At 39.5% G+C, this 17,962-nt stretch overlaps 2 protein-coding genes across 2 annotated transcripts; one reads left to right on the top strand and one right to left on the bottom strand.

The window, feature by feature from the left end:
- The first annotated feature begins 84 nt into the window (after window positions 1-84).
- Window positions 85-5,382, top strand: LOC148076091 (extracellular calcium-sensing receptor-like). The gene is made up of 6 exons (XM_087794945.1): window positions 85-330; window positions 496-1,302; window positions 1,358-1,572; window positions 2,687-2,696; window positions 3,832-3,925; window positions 4,472-5,382. The coding sequence occupies exons 1-6, from the start codon at window positions 85-87 to the stop codon at window positions 5,380-5,382; spliced, it is 2,283 nt and encodes a 760-aa protein (XP_087651071.1).
- Window positions 5,383-8,510: 3,128 nt separating this feature from the next.
- LOC148076090 (extracellular calcium-sensing receptor-like) lies at window positions 8,511-14,825 on the bottom strand. Its single transcript, XM_087794944.1, has 11 exons — window positions 14,789-14,825; window positions 14,177-14,369; window positions 13,872-14,107; window positions 13,735-13,817; window positions 12,606-12,785; window positions 12,357-12,545; window positions 10,860-11,315; window positions 10,465-10,792; window positions 10,212-10,405; window positions 8,991-9,272; window positions 8,511-8,933 (listed from the first exon to the last, which is right to left on the bottom strand). The coding sequence occupies exons 1-11, from the start codon at window positions 14,823-14,825 to the stop codon at window positions 8,511-8,513; spliced, it is 2,601 nt and encodes an 866-aa protein (XP_087651070.1).
- Between the last annotated feature and the right edge of the window lie 3,137 nt (window positions 14,826-17,962).

Raw genomic sequence — 17,962 nt, 5'->3', positions numbered from 1 at the left:
ACTGTTGAATGCTGTGATCTGTCAATGATGCTGCTGCCAAACACTTCCAGATTCGATCTGAGAGCTTTTCGTTGGACTCAAGTGATGATGTTCGCAATCAAGGAAATCAACAGCGACCAGACCCTCCTTCCTAACATAAGCCTCGGCTACAGGATTCTTAACTCTTGTGCGTCTCCAACAAACGCTCTACGTGCTGCTTTGACTCTGGCTGGGGGGCTGAAGAGGAATCAAACCTCCTGTTCTCCTGCGATATCTGCTCTGATCGCCGAGTCTGGATCCACACAATCACTGGCTGTTGCCGGAACTTTAGGTCCTTTTAAACTCCCAGTTGTAAGAAATACATTTTATATTCTCTTATTTCACATTTATTGATGTGTGGTGTTATTTTTAACCTGTGTCTTTGTAACAAATAACAGATATTTAATTTCTTTAAGTAATTTAAATGCTTCAAATAGGTCCTTCCAGTTTTGTGTCACATTTCTGTCTGTTTTGCAGGTGAGCTACTTCTCCACATGCGCCTGCCTAAGCGACAGAACAAAGTATCCTACATTTTTCAGAACAATACCAAGCGACTATTTCCAAGCTAAAGCTTTGGCGGCCCTGGTGAAGCGTTTCGGCTGGCAATGGATCGGGGCTATACAATCAGACAACGACTACGGGCGAAACGGTATTCAGGCTTTTACGGAAGAAGTGAGAAATCTTGGAGTGTGTGTCGCATTTGTTGGGACAATTCTGCGAACGTACACAAAGGAAAAAATCCAGGTTGCTGTTGACTTGATTAGGAGGTCAAATCTAAAGGTCATTCTTGCTTTCGTGCCCGAAGGAGATTTCCACCCTTTGATGAAAGAGGTGGTAAAGCAGAACATAACTGGCATTCAATGGATTGCTAGTGAGGCCTGGATCACGGCGTCTCGACCCTCTACTTCACACTTCTACCAGGCTTTTGGAGGATCGCTGGGATTTGTTGTTCAGAAAATGGCAATTCCAGAACTCAAAGTTTTCCTTAAAGGGGTTAATCCCTACACAGATACCAGCGCTGCTTTTGTGGGGGACTTCTGGGAGATTATGGCAGGCTGTCGGAAACCTTCCATAGAATCCTCGCTTGAAACATGCAGCAGGAACGAGACATTAGTGGACCTTCAGCATGTGTTTTTTGATGTCACTCAACTCAGAGTTTCGTATAATGTGTACAAAGCTGTTTATGCTATTGCACATGCCCTCCACCGGCTCATGTTCTGCAAAGCTGCTGGAGAGAAAAATGCTCGACCATGTCGGAGCGTAGCTAACATTCAACCATCAGAGGTAAGTATGTTGTAGCTTGTTATGTGGGTCATTTTGAAACATAACACTTTCACAGGTGACAGCTGAGGTCCAAAGGGTGAGTTTCATTAATCGCTTTGGGGATAGAGTATTCTTCGACGAAAACGGAGACCCACCAGCATCCTACGACTTGATCAACTGGCAGCTAAAAGACGGACAAGTGCAACACGTGACGTTGGGACACTTTGCTTCAGCGGCTAATGGACGCTACGAGCTGACTGTCCAGGAGGACGCAGTTGTATGGAGAACCGGGTACACAGTAACTTCTTTCTTTCACATTTATCAATTTAAAACACTATTAAAAGTACCTGAAGAACTATTTAAGAGGGCAATGTGCAACTTAACTGGACCAAAAGACAGATTCAATGCTACGACCAGAGATGGGGAAACAAAATCTTTAATGTGTGGCTGAGGATAAAATGCTGAGAATTAAAGTAAAATAGGATAAAATTTAATACATCTTGAATATATCCATTTTTAATTAAGTGTTAAATTTGATTTATATTTTTTAGATTACATAATCACTAAATTAGATGCCAATTACATTAATGACAACATATTTTTTATTTATTTTGAGGGACAAGATCAATTATTTCAAACACAGATAAAAAAATAAAAAATTTAACCTCAAAGGACCACATTTTGCAGAAGTCTATCAAAATGAAGGTGCTGAAGCCAAACCTGGACTTTTGTGTCCCATAAGAGCTAAAAATATGTACAGCAGATTCAATATCAATTTTAAAGGCAAAAAAGCATAGAGATTTAAGCATTCAAGATACCAATCAACAGGTTATTTTTCTAAAAGAAGAGAGTGGGGACGGTATGTCTTAAGAAAACAAAAGTTGCTGAAGAATAAAGTATTTAAATTTATTTGAATAAAGTTGGTAGTGAGAGAGGATCATTTAAACATTTTAACACTAACCCATAACTAATACATTTATGGTTGTTGTTCAAAGTAGTGTTAATGAAAAATTTTGAACAAATATGAATTATGTACAAATTAATTTAACAGTTTGGCCCCTTGTGTGGTCACAAAAACATCTTGCAATCGGTGTCAGCGCTGAGAAAATTCATGCATTCGCCAACCAGCAGGGGGCAGTATGGCTACACCTATAAACGGGCTCACCTTCCCATCAAATATCCATTTTCAGACACAGTCTAAATAGTCTGCTTTGCAAATGTACTCCCAGAGGGCCGACATGTTAGAACCTCATGTAGAGCGAACAGGTGGTCAATGTAATACTGCATGAGTTGATGAATGAGGCTGATGTCGAGCGTAGCAAGAAGTTCTACAGTAGGACCGAGGCACTTGAAAGCTAGAAAACAGTTTAGTAGCATCCCGAAAAAGATCCTGTTGCCTACTCAGGCAACAGCAAGTACAGAAAAGATAACCCAGCCTGATTTTCTGCCCCAACACTCGGTCAGCGTCAGAAGCTCTCTCCTCAGAAAGATCAGTGAAAAGCAGCTGGTCTAGGGATTACAAGATGACTCTTTTGTCTTTCTCTGCTTCTGTACATCAGGAGCCAAAAGGAAATGAGCCGTTCTGCATGATCCCTGTGAGCCCTCATCTCTTACTTATAATCATGGAGCCCGTCGACAATAATATGGGAAACCTAAACTCGTCACCAGCACAGAGGGTGACTGTACCAGCTGTACCAAAGTCAGTGGTGCAAAACCATCAGATTTCATTTAGCTTTTCCCAGAGTAAAATAATATAAATGGCGAAAGGTGTCTTGCTCTCTCACACACAGGCGATGAACAAAGAACACTACATAATCATGCAAGTTCTTTCTTTAATTGTGAACAGCTACTCGAGAGATTAAGCTGAATAATGTCTGGAGGGCCCCTTTGGACAAACTTGCCCTGTTACTCGACGGATTCGGTCTCTCCCTGAGTTTTCTATTAACCTGGGCTGCCCCCAAAGTCGAAGAATCGGCTGTCCAACTTTGGCAAAGGTGTTGTTGCCAGTGCTCAGACACCTTTGTCGATTCGTACTTCTGCATCATCAGTTTGTCATAGAGGAACATGGGAGGTTACAAATAGGCCCATAATCTGTCTCTGACATGGTAGACAGGTTTTATCACAAAATATGTTCACTCCTCAGTGTGTACAGACGTGCAAAAAGTACAGCATCAGGGCAGCACCACCCTACTGATGTCTACCATCGATTCAGTTTGTCTACCAGTTGTCAATCCAACCTTTGCAGTACTCAAGTTAAGTTGGTCTACCACAGTTGGCAACCTGGAGGCTCTCAGCTATATCCGCATCTGGACTCTGTGCTGTTCTGAAGCCAACAGGGTTAAACCACAAACCAGGCACACATAAGGGGATCATGAGGTGGAAGAGTTAGCAGTGCAAATTCAACCTTTTGTCAACCCCGAGGATGAAATACAGACATTTACGGTGAAGGCCTACAGTCCCTGTTAGGTGGCAAGTGCATTAATCAGAGCCAAGTTGGTAGAGGGCAGAGCATGCATGATGTATAACCAAAAGTTATAACTTTTTTTCCAGGTGCCGGAATCAGTGTGCTCAAATGTCTGTCCAGTTGGAACTAGAAGAGCTCAGATTAAAGGGAAGCCAACGTGTTGTTTTGACTGCATCCCATGTGCTGAAGGAACAATCTCTAATTCAACAGGTAGAATGTTTTTTGTGTGGTGGTAAAACACATATTGGAATGCAAGTGAAACATGTCTTATGTTTTCTAAGGTAGTGGTGAGCAACTTGATTTCCAATAAGCCCAAATAAAATACTGTTGAGGAGCCATTTGTTAATTAGAAGAATTAAATGTGTCTTTGTCTACAATTATTTGTTAAATAAGATATAAAAGGACATTTATGGGGAAATATATAGTTCAGTAATTACATTTCTTCAGTATCTGAACAACTTGAAACTGAAAATGTTTAACTTAACATTTTTACACTGTGCTCATGGAGGTTCATTTGGAGGGCTGCATGTGGCCCCTAGACCACAATTAAGGCATACATAGTAAATACCACCCATGTATTAGAAATGGTAGTATCATTGATTATTGGGGGATTTCCACTTGCAGCCATAATATTTTTTATCTCTGTATTAGTTTTATGTTTGATCAACTGAATTGTTCATGAGAAGGTACGACTCTCCTCTTTGTTTCCATCACATTTTACCCCAGGTGCTGCAGACTGCTCACAATGTCCGAAGGAATTCTGGTCCAATGAAAAAAACGACGAGTGTATTCCAAAAACCATAGAGTTCCTGAGTTATCATGAGCCGATGGGAATTGCCATCACTGCGGTGTCCCTGCTCGGGGCTTTTCTGTCACTTGCCGTCATGATGGTGTTCGTCCACTTCAGAGGCACTCCAGTCATAAAAGCCAGTAACTCAGAGCTCAGCTGCTGCCTTCTATTCTCCCTGTCTATGTGCTTCCTCTCCCCACTGACCTTTATCGGCAGACCCACCGTTTGGACCTGCATGCTTCGCCACACTGCCTTTGGGATCATATTCGCTTTATGTATTTCCTGTGTTTTAGCCAAAACTATTGTTGTGGTGATCGCCTTTAAAGCTGCAGTCCCTGGAAACAAAATGGCAGGAAAGTTTGGACCCAAACAGCAACGACTCATACTTTTCTTCTGCACGTTGATCCAGGCCATAATCTGTCTGTTGTGGCTTAAACTAAACCCGCCGTATCCTGACAAGGAAAACAAATACAGCACAATCGTTTTGAAGTGCAACACTGGCTCTGATGCTGCGTTTGTTGCAGTGTTCTGTTACATCGGCATTCTCTCAATAATATGTTTAATTTTGGCGTTTTTAGCCAGAAAGCTGCCAGATAACTTCAATGAGGCGAAGTTCATCACCTTCAGCATGTTTATATTCTGTGCCGTGTGGATCACCTTCATTCCAGCATACGTCAGCTCACCTGAAAAATTCACAGTCTCCGTGGAGGTATTTGCCATCTTGGCTTCAGCATCTGGTTTATTGTTGAGCATTTTTTCTCCTAAATGTTACATAATAGTGATGAGGCCAGACAAAAACACAAAGAAGTGTGTGATGGCCAAGTATAGTGACAGCTTTTCTTTGTAGTTCATTGTTGAAACAAGTAAAATATATTGTGACACACAATATGTAATATGTAAGTCTTAAAACAGAAAAAATTGTTCAGCAAAATGATAAATAAATGTTTTTTTTTCCATCAATGAATGCACAAGTGCCACATGCAGCAATATGACTGCCTCGTCCTGTTAATCTACTTATTAAAATTTGGATCAGAAGAAGAGATCATGTGTGCAGACTTTACATGAATTATTCCAATCATTATGTATTATCTTATTTCTATTTCATTCAAATTAAAGGTTAGTTCAACTTTTTTTAATATTGTAATTTTCAAATGTAATATTTGTCTGATTCTTTGGTTTTAAAAAGCCACATTGTTAATTCAAAGATTATATATAAGAACTATTGATACATATTTTAGTAGTAATTAAATAAAATAATAGATAAATTATATATGAGTTTCTGAAATAATTTTAAATGTATTTAAAATAAAACATAAAATCCTAATTGTGTGTGTACTATACAGTCCATCTCTTCTAGGTTCCTTATCCTGGCCCGGACCATGGCGTCCTGGACCCTGGTGTCCAGCAGGTTGGCTAGGTCCAGCCTTTTACTTTTGAGGGTTTCAATGTACCTTTGATTTCCTGTGGACCGCGTTAAACCTTCTAGCTACATAATCTGAGTCTCCAGACATAAAAGCTTGATCTGGACTTTACTTTGGTCCCACCAGGGTCTAAGACAAGTAAATTCATGTTTTGTTCGTCTAAAATGATTCCAAAAAATCACCAAGAGCATCTCTAAAACTTTTGTCAGTAGTTAAAGCTGTATTAAAATGCCAGTAGGTGCTTTTGGGTAAAATATTTCTTATAAAAACATAAAACTAAACAATGGTCACTAAAAGCAATTGACACAATTTGACTTCTTTTAAACAACACTAAATTGGTATTTAAAACACTAAAAGCGGGCAAGACCTGCGTTCAGTCAGATGGGACCATGTGTATTGTCTGCAGCCACATGCATGCTCTTCCAAACGTCCACCAGGCTATGGGATGTGAGCAGCTGTTTCAGAGACTGTTAGGAAGCTGGATGAGGCTCTGTATGGTTCTGTCTAAAACAATAAGAGTACTGTTAAAATCCCCACCTAAGAATAAATAATCTGTGGAGCCACAATCATTCAATTTCTCAAGAACGTGTTTCTCTCTGTACCTCTATTTGGAGCATAAAAGTTGATAAAAACCACAGAAAAAAATATTAAAAACAGCTTTAGCTAAAAGGCACCTGCCGGGGATGATGTGTTCAACTCTCCATGAGTTTGGGGTAAACGTTCTGGAAAATAAAAAGCCCACTCCTGCACTGATGTTTGTGCCGTGACTTAAAACCACTTCCCCTTCCCACTCTATGGTAAGTAAGTAAGTAAGTAAGTAATATTTATTTATATAGCGCTTTTCCAGACCAGGGTCACAAAGCGCTTAAACAAACAAAACAATACTCAAAAAAGTATATACACTTTAAAGATCAAGATAAAACTGAGAACAACACAGGAGTTCCAGAAAATCAAGGAAAAGCCTGAACAAATAGAAACGTCTTAAGATGTTTCTTAAAGGAGTCAGTAGACTCCATCAAGCGCAAAGAGAGAGGAAGATCGTTCCAAAGCTTAGGAGCAACAGCCTGAAAAGATTTCTCTCCTCTGGTCCTGAGTCGTGTGCGTGGAACCATAAGTAGATTCTGATCCACAGACCTCAGAGCCCGAGCTGGGGTGTAAGGCTGGATCAGATCAGTGATGTAAGGAGGAGCATGACAATGAATAGATCTGAAAGTAAGAACCAGAATTTTAAAGTTGATCCTGAAAGAAACTGGAAGCCAGTGAAGAGTTTTAAGGATCGGAGAAATGTGAGTTCTTCTACTTGAGCGGGTTAGAATTCTCGCTGCAGAGTTCTGAATCAACTGCAGGCGAGACAACTCCTTCTTGTTAAGACATGAAAACAAACTGTTACAATAGTCCAGACGAGAAGAAACAAACGCATGGATTACAAGCTCCAGATCATGTTCCGACAACATTTTCCTAAGTTTAGAGATTTTTCTCTGGTCAGTTTTCTGGTCAGTTTTCTGCAGTGTTGAACAAGAGACATGTCTTTATCAAATACAACACCCAGGTTTCTCAGGCTCAGTTTGACAGACTGACCTAAGTCACCCAAGTACTGACTCAACCCTGGAACCTTATCATCAGGAGCAATCACCAGTGTTTCAGTTTTGTCCACATTTAGCTGTAGAGTGTTTTCACTCTACATGGTCCAGTCAGTCTTGTTGTTAAAATCACTGTGAGTGTATTTAAACTTCCTGCTTTAAAATCCTCCATATTAAAAAGTAAGAAGATTAAAACGGTGCTAAAAAACAATAATTACGTAAAAAGCCAAATAAAATATCCAGACATTTTTGTCGAATTGCACTTTAACTCTTTGTATCAGTTTCTTGCTTCTGTAAATGTCCAGGTCTGTGATTTCTTTGTTTTCATAGCTAATGTGTTCTGGTTGATAAATAAAAAATTGCTTGAACATAGTTGTGCTGTGTATCTTATTTTCTTATTTTTACTGGTTCCTTATTTATTTTAACTATTAATCTATCTGATGGTTTACTTATTTTTGAGATTGTCCCATTTGGGTTCGCAGCCCGTCAGAGTCGGGGGGGCGCAGACACGCTCTGACCAGGTGACCCTCCTCACCACAACGAAAGCAACTCATTGTCGAAGACGAGGCGAACAACAGGTAGTCAAAGCTGTCAACTTGCTTAGCCCGATGAACTCAACTATCACCACCATAGTGACGCTACAAGCAGACCAGGTGAAGCCTAGTCGGCAAAAAACACCCTTTAAATGGAAAAAAAAAAATAATATTACAAAACCCTTCACTGACAGGGACACTATAACATTAACTACAAGTTTTATTAAACTATGAACGAAAGAAAACACCAGATGAAGCCTGAGAGAGGTTAGTTTTCACATGAAGCATTTATGAACTAAAGAAAAGTAAAGAGTAACTGTTTGATCAGAATCACAATCGGAAACTTTTATTGCCAGAAGAAAACTGTTTAATGACTGCAGAGCAACATTTACAAAAAAAGAATATGTTGACCGTGGCAATGGTTAGAAGTTTGTTTTTGTGCTATCTTTGTATCATGAGTTTCTTGGTGTTCTTCTTAGGCCTCAACATTATAATAAAGCACTTTGGAGCAAAGATACAAAACAACAAGCCATAGCTGGAGGCAAGGATGGCAAAGACCTCCACAGCATTGGAGTATTTTCCAGGAGAGCTGATGTATGCAGGGACGAAAGCCACCCAGACTGCACAGAAGATCAGCATGCTGAAGGTGATCAGCTTGGCCTCATTGAAGTTGTCGGGAAGTTTCCTCGCCAGGAAGGCCAGGATGAGGCAGGTACACGCCAGCAGGCTGATGTAGCCTAGAACCAGGGAGAAGCCCACCACGGATGACATGGCACATTCAAAAGTGACCCTCAACCCAGGAGATTTAAGGTCAAGTCGGGGCACTGGGGGACTCAGGGAGAGCCAAACAATGCAGATGACGACCTAAGTGAGATGTGAGTGAAATTTAAATTTTAACTTTTGTAGTTTAAAAAACAGTACCTGCACTCCTGTGAGAAAGCAAACGCATCCTCTCTGTTGATTTGGACCAAACCACCGGATCAGGGCTCCTGCACCAGGCCGGGTTGAACGGAACGCAGCAAGAACAACCATGGTCTTGACTTGGAGACAGGAGATACTGAGAACGAAGGTGATCCCGAAGGCTGCTTGCTGGAAGCGACAGGTCCAGACCGAAGGAGGACTGATGAACACCAGGGAGCACAAGAAGCAAAGCTTCAGCGAGAGAAGAAGCAGGAAGCTCAACTCTGAGTTATTTGCCCGAACCTGAAAGCAGAGAAGCAACGATGGATTAGAATCTTAAATCTAGTTTTTATTGATCGAAAAAAAAATGAATCTGCTGTACCCCGTTTAGACACAGAGTGGCAGCAAATCCCAATCGATCAGAATAATAATAATGTCACTGCAAAAGTTTTTTTTAGATTTACTCTTAAAATCATATAATATAACATAAAATATATATATATTTTTTTGGCTCTCTCAGGGAGGGTCCATTTTGGCTGCTTGTGTTGTTCTTGTTTGTTTATTTGGACACTACAAACAGTTCCAGACTATAGGAGCGGGTAGAAACATTGAAAATCGACCATTAAATAAGGCCTCATAAAAAATGCTGCTACACTTTCTGATACTGGCCATGATGAAGCAGACCTGTGTCAGTAGATAAGGGGTATGATAAAAGTCAGTAGCAGATCCACTTTGTTGGACAACCGTGCACATATAAGCATCTAAAGGTAAAGTTGACCAAATGATGTGATTGGAACAAATGCTTAAGCTCCAAACAGAGATCAAAAAGGTCAGACGTCTTCCTATTGTCCCCCTATTATCCTGTGTTTGCTCACTGCCTCTTACTGTTTACTTCTGCAAGACGTACAGACACACCGAGATGGGAGTGTCAATACAATTGGAGAGTAAACCTTTTCTCTATGGAGGTCAGCACTATGGACTTCATCAATTTAGCCCCTTGATAATTGTTAGCGTGAACCAGCCAGAACTGAAGAGGGCAAAGGAAGAACTGATCTAGAAGTTTCTGGCATTGAGAAAGGTAGATGGAAGTAAATCCGTGTCATTACTTCACAACCATCCGAATTAGTCCTTGTTGAAGCCTGGCAAATTACACTATTGAAGATGTGTCAGGCAGTAATACTTGCATGTAGCCTTTACCCATGTCCCCTCAGAACAACTACATTTGACCCAAGAGGATCTTACCAATGGTGTGTGGCGGTACCACAGGAAGATCACAAATACTCCAGATGTCATAAGAACACCGGACGCAGACACTGTGGTAAGAGTAATACCCAACGTCTCATTGAAGGATAGGAAGTCCAGCTGCCGAGGAACACAGGCATTTCTGTCATCATTGGACCAAAATTCCGGAGGACAACGTTCACAATCAAGAGAACCTGGATTGAAAAAGCCCACTTAACAATTCATTTATGTAAAATATTTCATTTTTTCTCACCAGCTACGTTGCTGATCTCTCCATCACCACACCGGATGCAGTCAAAACAGCAGAGCGGTTCTCCCTTCTTGTCAGCTTTCCTGGTACCCGGCAGGCAGATCTCACTGCACAGTGAAGTGGGAATCTGTTGGGTCACCCACTGGATGGCTGACTTATTAAGGTTAAGAGTTGTTCCATCCACATGACCGGCAACAACAAGTTTCAGCCGCCCATCGGCAGTTTTTTGCCAGTTGATAATGTCGTATTTAGGAGGGATATTTGCTCCGTCAAAATAAAGTATTTCTCCTTGTGGTGTAGTGAAATTGACGTCGCTCAAATGCCGCAGAACCTGTAAGCACAAAATAAAATGTGAGGATTATCTGTTTTTTTCACTCTCCTGGTTCTTGATTTGTTACCTCAATATGTTTGATGTCTGTAGGAGGATCACATTTGTTGATTTTTGAAAGGTCTTCCAGGTCAGGGCAGGAAAGGAGGTTGTGAAGTGCATGGGCTGCTGCATAAACCGCAAGATAGACGTTGTACGTCACCCTGACTTGGGAGATGTCTGAAAAGTGTTTCCCTAATTCTTCCAGAGACTCTGTCCCATCACAGGGTGGAAGAGAGGAGGAAGTGGAATAATTCATGGGCTGTGGTGAACATCCAAACTCAAGCTCCCAGAATTCTCTAAGAAACACATCTTTGGGTTGATTCAGCGGGTTTAGATTTTGCAGAAAATCTGAAAATCCAGGAATAATGGAACTACGAATGGCCACGCCTAAAACACCGCGAGCCACTTTAGCAGTGGCGGGATGTTGAATGAGATCTTCATTTGTGCTGAAGGCCTCACTCGCCAGGAACTGTCTGTCAGTCACCTGTAGGCAGACAAATGGTTGATATAATACGATGCTACTCTCATGATCAGCTGTGGATGCTTTGATATCATGTTGAAGTTAGTCCCTTTATGTTATGATAACTAATGTGCACAATTACACAACTGTTGTAATATCTTTACTAATTGATTTTTCTTTCAACAATCTTATCATATTAAGACTCCTTTTTTTTTCTCTTGTTTTGACAGCCCCACACGCCAGTCACAAACATAATGTGGCCATTTGAGACCTTAATTGCCTTCCTCCGATCTAGATGCATGTTTAAGGATGCATGACTATAAAATGGAAATATATTGTCACACGCTTCCCTGATGATAGACAAAAGGTTGAAAAAAAGTTTTTATAAAGTGTTTATGGTTTATACCTGTGTATATATATATATATATATATATATCTTTTCACCTTAAGAATGAAACATATATATATATATATATATATATATATATATATATATATATATACACTGTATATATACAAAAAGTACAAAAGTAGGCCTACGACCTTTGAGTGCTTCTCTAGTTTCCACTTTGTTCTAATTTGCCAGGTAAAAAATAAGACAGACATACATCAAATACAGTATATTATTAGACTGCACATAGATCTCTAATTCTTACTGGCAGGCCAGGATGCGATAAGAGCTATGATGTGACGTAATCTCTAGTTCTCAGCAATGAGATGGTATTTTTCCATGGATGAGGTTTATTTTCTCAGGGTCTTATTTGAAAGTGAGTTTGGCGTGAGATCAAGAGAACTGGACTTCATATCGTTATGACATGTCGCACAAAGATTTTGAATTAAATCAGAACAAAATGCTGGACAAATTATATTTTCATTCAACTCTGTGGTCCCCTTAACATAAGTCGGACCCAAAGACTCAAGTTTGAAACATGTGGTTTGGTAAGCGGGAAACCAACTGTAACATTTTTGTTGGAACAAGCTTAATATAAAGCTGTTTCCTTTGCATCAAAAGGACTCAGGTGCCTGGAGTATCTTGTTAGTTAGAGTATCTTGAAAGTGACTTACATTTAGATCGGCAAGCTTCACAAACACTTGCTTGGCATCCGTGTACCAGAGAAACACCAGAATGACTTTGGCAGTCGATGCCTGGATAGTGAGGGCGGCTCTGGTGGAGTCAGTTGAAATTGTAGGCCTTTTCACCAACTCCACAAATGCCAGACACACTCCAGCTTTGTGAGTCTCTTCCTGAAATATCTGAGTCAGAAAAACACTAAAGGATTAAAATGCCTTTCAGATGATGGGAGGAAAACAGACCTTTAGAGCTAAATGGCCATAATCGTTGTCGGCCAACACTGCTCCGATCCATGTCCAGTTGAACTGGATTGCCAGTTGAGCTAATATCCGTGCCTGAAAAATGTCACTTGGGATGGTCCGGAAGAAGGTCGGAAACTTCCGCCTGTCACTTAGACAAGGGCAGCTGGAAATGTGGCTGATCTTTAAGATACAACATGGGGTTTTTTTTAACAATTAATGTGCAAATATATTTGAATTAGTGGTTTGAATGAATTGAATAATTGGTGATTTAAATTAGTCAGCACTAAAGTCTTTGGCTCAGAAGTATAGAAACTCTACAGTAAAGGAATCCTCATTTTACATTATCATATGATAAAGCCTTCTACTATTTTATTTTATTTTAAATTAATATATATTATTATAGAATTTGAAATCTATATAATTATATATTATATATATACGTATATATATATTTTTTATATATATATAATTTGATCTTGATCATTTTTTGTGCTAGATTTTCCCCCTCAATCAAGAACTTAATCTTCTCTTATTATTTCATAAATTTGATTTCTTAAAATCTTTTTACAAAAAAATTATCAGTAGACATATCAATAATCTTTTTTGCAAAATCAAGAAAGTAAGTAAGTAAAAGTCATTTATAAAGCGCCTTTCTAGACCAGGGTCACAAAGCGCTTAACAATGAAAAACAATACACAGTTAAAATATATTATATATATAATACTTTAAAAGGCAGAGACACATAAGACAAACATAGGAGTCCCAGAAAATCAGGGAAACCAGTTAGATATATAGACAGATAGATATGTCTCTTAAAATGGAACTGAATCCTAGCTATTCAGTTACATCTAAATCCACTATTTATATTTATATGTGAATAAATTAGTATAATTATTGCTTTCCATGCAATTTGGGGTATTTCAAATCACAACTGAAACGGTATGCTTTTACAGTATACAAATGTTAGAAATGTAAACATCCCAAATGAACATTTCTGATCAATTACATTTAAATGAAGGTGAGTGACTCTTGGTAATTAATAAGTTCATTAAGATGTGCGTTTAGTTTTTATTATTTCAACAATATATTTTAAAACGAATGATTTGTTTTTTGTACTTACAAGTGGGACATTGAGAGAAGACAAGATCATTGCAAGAACCATGGTTGTGCCAGAAGAAGCTCCTCCGATGATCAGTGAGGCCGCACGAATACCTAAATTAAATGTTAAAGAAATCTTGTGTCCTATGTTGTTTTATAGGCACTCACCATTTTGATTTTCTTGTCGGCCTCTATCATCTTCAGAGGAGTGATTTGTTAAAGAGCAGCTCTCACTGTTTCCACTGACCAGGTCCAGAGTGGCTTGGAGTGACCAGGGGTTTCGTCCGCAGCTGTCAAATATGTGGTAGCCCAGCTTCACACCGGGCAGAAGAGACGGGCTACGATTGATTTCTTCTATCGCCAGTATCAGTACGTATATTTGTTCCAAGGAAAACCTTTCTAACCTGAGAAGAAAAATAGAAATTCAGATGAAAAATGATTCAAAACTACCTTTTAAAGAAAATAATCTTCACCCAGTGCACAGCTGGCGTTTGGGCTGCTGGGTGAAGTCAGACATTTGATCTGGAGGTTTGTAATGAAGAGAGAAAAGACCTCCGATTATGACATCCCCATCCTGGTACAGACCCTCCATCCTTGTTGAACTCCATCGAGAACAAGTCAGGGGTTGAGCACCTGTTAGTCCTACCTTAAACCACAGGTACCTGCCTGAAAAATTGACAATGAGTAGGCACAGAGCTAGATGAAGGTGATATCTGGACATTTTATCAAATCTCACAATCATCAAAACATTTGTGCTGAAGATGACATTTATAGTATAACATTAGATAAGTTACACTCTCATGCAACACACACAAACATCTGGATGACAGACGACGAGATGTAACTTTATATACACACTGACTTTCGTGATTAGACTCTCAGGGGTGAACATGCAGCCAATAAGCTAAGGAGGGTTTGTCGGTTAAAGTACACGTATGTTTTGTAGGTAAAATAGATATGAAGTGTTTCTCATTTTTTTCAGTAACATGACAAATGAAAAAGTGTGACTATATCCGAGAAAAAAAGTCACATCATTTCAGTAATGAAGCTCTGAATGTGCAATCCCTCGCAAACTGGGTTGATACATGCTATTGGCGCGTGCTGGTTTCCGTATCTCTGCATGTCGCCAATATAATGTTGCTGCTGTTCTTCTTCTACTAAGTAGAGACACTGGATGACTCAAGTGCACTGCTGTGAGACGTTAATTTTTGTATCTTGCTACTTCAGAGGTTTATATATCTAAGCTTAAACATTTCTCAAAACTGGACTTTCAGTCAAAAGTGCACATAATTAACAACGGTTGCGCAACACTGTAGCTAAAACATTTGCTTCATTCTCACGCAACACTCGACATTTCTCACACTTATTTACCCATTCAATACTATATGTTTATTTTTTAAACGATAATAAACTTTGGACCCTTTTGCGTAAATCTAGCCAACCAATCAGAAGCAAAAGCAGGTGTCTATCTTTCATTCCAGCAACAATCATGCCGCGGTCAAGCTATCGGTTGTTAAATCTATTAAGTCGTGGGCCGAACTAAAATGTGAAAATTAACTTCCCCATACGCCATTTAGAGGGAGGAAATAAAGGCTTTCAAATAAAGAGCATTAAATCAGTTGTGTCTTCCTTGTTATCCTTTACTATCACGGTTTAGAGGTAGGTTTAAAACTTCAAATAATAAGTTTCAGTGTCAGTTCGTCAATCACCGTATCAGTTCACGAATCACCGTGTCAGTTCACAAATCACTGTGTCAGTTCATGAATCACCATGTCAGTTCACAAATCACTGTGTCAGTTCATGAATCACCGTGTCAGTTCGACAATCACCGTATCAGTTAACGAATCACCGTGTCAGTTCGGCAATCACCGTATCAGTTCGCGAATCACCGTGTCAGTTCGCGAATCACAGTGTCAGTTCGCGAATCACAGTGTCAGTTCACAAATTACCGTGTCACTTCATGAATCACCGTGTTAGTTCACGAATCACCATGTCAATTAACGAAACACCGTGTCAGTTCACAAATCATTGTGTGAGTTCACGAATCACAATCAGAGTGCGTCAATCACCGTATCAGTTCATGAATCACCGTGTCAGTTCACGAATCACCATGTCAATTCACAAATCACCGTGTCAGTTCACGAATCATCGTGTCAGTTCACGAATCACCGTCACAGTTCGTCAATCACCGTATCAGTTCATGAATCACCGTGTCAGTTCACGAATCATCGTGTCAGTTCACGAATCACCGTCACAGTTCGTCAATCACCGTATCAGTTCATGAATCACCGTATCAGTTCATGAATCACCTTGTCAGTTCACAAATCACCGTGTCAGTTCACGAATCACCGGGTCAGTTCATGAATCCCCGTGTCAGTTCTCGAATCACTGTGTTAGTTCATGAATCACCGTGTCAGTTCACGAATCACCGTGTCAGTTCAAGAATCACCGTGTCAGTTCACGAATCACTGTGTCAGTTCAAGAATCACCGTATCAGTTCACGAATCACCGTGTCAGTTCATGGATCACCGCGTCAGTTCACGAATCACCATGTCAGTTCGTCAGTCACCGTATCAGTCCACGAATCACAGTGTCAGTTCATGAATCACCATGTCAGTTCGTGAATCAACGTATCAATTTGTGAATCACTTTTTCAGTTTGTGAATCAATGTTTCAGTTCGTGAATCAGTGGCAGCCTCAATAAAAAAAAATTGGTCACTCTAAAATGTAATATAAACTTAAATGCAATCAACAATAAAATAAATAGGCCTTGTTTAAGTGTAGTGCAAAAACAAATATTAAATTGAGAAATCCTTAAGAAATGCAAACATAAAAACGAAATGTTCTCCCTCGTCAGTCCCCCTGATGTTCGCCGATGATGACGTTATATCTTTAAATATCTGTGGTTTGGAGGTTTCTGGTCTAGATATCTAACGTCTGCTTCAAACGTCTCGACGTGAGCTATACACTCGTTTTGTTGATGCTGCTAAGTGACAGCTAGTTGTGACAACACATGTTGTTTTGTGCTATTATGATTGTGTGTTATTTGCTTGTAATAAGGTAAGTTAAGGTAAAACTTTATTGATCCCTCATCTAATGATGTTATGTTTTTATATCTCATCACAGGTGCTCTTCATGGCTGTGAACATCTCTACAGATTCCTCCTTGTTGTCATCAGATGAACAATAAAGCATTTGTAATAACATTTGTGTCATCTTGTCCTTCTGCACGGTTTTACCCTTTACTATAAAACTTTTCATCCTGTTAAAGGATTTTGTTCTTTGCACAATTGCAACAAAATCAGAGTTTTGCATGAACAAATCTTCATTTATTCACATGTTTTCTGGTTAGGGTCAGGCATAGCCAAAACATGTTTTACTTTAAATTTGGCAAAGGATCAATGTGAAAATCAATAATCTTTGTTTGATGTCTCTATTGATAGTTGAGTATCATGTAATAACGTAATACTTCAGTATCATGTTATAACATAATCGTTTTTTGTTGTTGTTATTTTTCACGTTGGCAGCTACACGCTTCCGTAGTTTACTTTTTAATCTTTAGAAAAAAAGAGATTAGAATGAGAAAAATACAATAAAATATTTAAAAACTAAACTAAAAACTTTGGCCTGAAAATATTAGTGGTTTTTTGTTTGTGCTTTTTGTTAAGCAATCTGTATTACATTGATTAAAGTATCAAAATTAAAAGCTTTTAAAACAACTGAATAATCACTATTTTAAATATGTTTTTGTACACCACTCAATACATGTGCATGAATTATAGAAATGTGATGGTAAACACATGGAGGGTGCAGATCAAATGCACATTCACGTCAGGATGAGACGTGCAGTCGCGATCGCTCGGAACAATTCTGACGTCATTGGACGTCATCGATGTTTGATCGACATTCCTCTCGCTGCAGAGTATGACGACACATCAGCGCTGCCGTCTGTCCAGACCTCAACGAAAGGTAGTACGATTTTTTCATTTCCTCTCTTTTACTACCGAGTTGAACTTCAGTGACAGCTGGTACCACCTTCTCCAAGATCTTGGACAAGAAAGGGAGCTTAGAAATAGGCCTGACATTACTGAGGTCAGTTGGGTCTAAGCCTGGCTTTTTGAGCAGAGGCTCCACAATGGCATGTTTAAATGCATTGGGAAAAACCCCTGTGGAAAGGGAGAAGTTCACCATATTGGTAACCCAGGGGCCAATTACATCAAATACTTTGATAAAAAGCCTACAAGGAAGCCTCGCCTCTCT

The sequence above is a fragment of the Callionymus lyra genome, chromosome 7, assembly GCF_982586985.1.
Source record: "Callionymus lyra chromosome 7, fCalLyr1.hap1.1, whole genome shotgun sequence".
NCBI classification, from domain to species: Eukaryota; Metazoa; Chordata; class Actinopteri; order Syngnathiformes; family Callionymidae; genus Callionymus; species Callionymus lyra.
The sequence above is the reverse complement of the archived record's forward strand: the minus strand, read 5'-3'. Positions and strand labels throughout refer to the sequence as shown.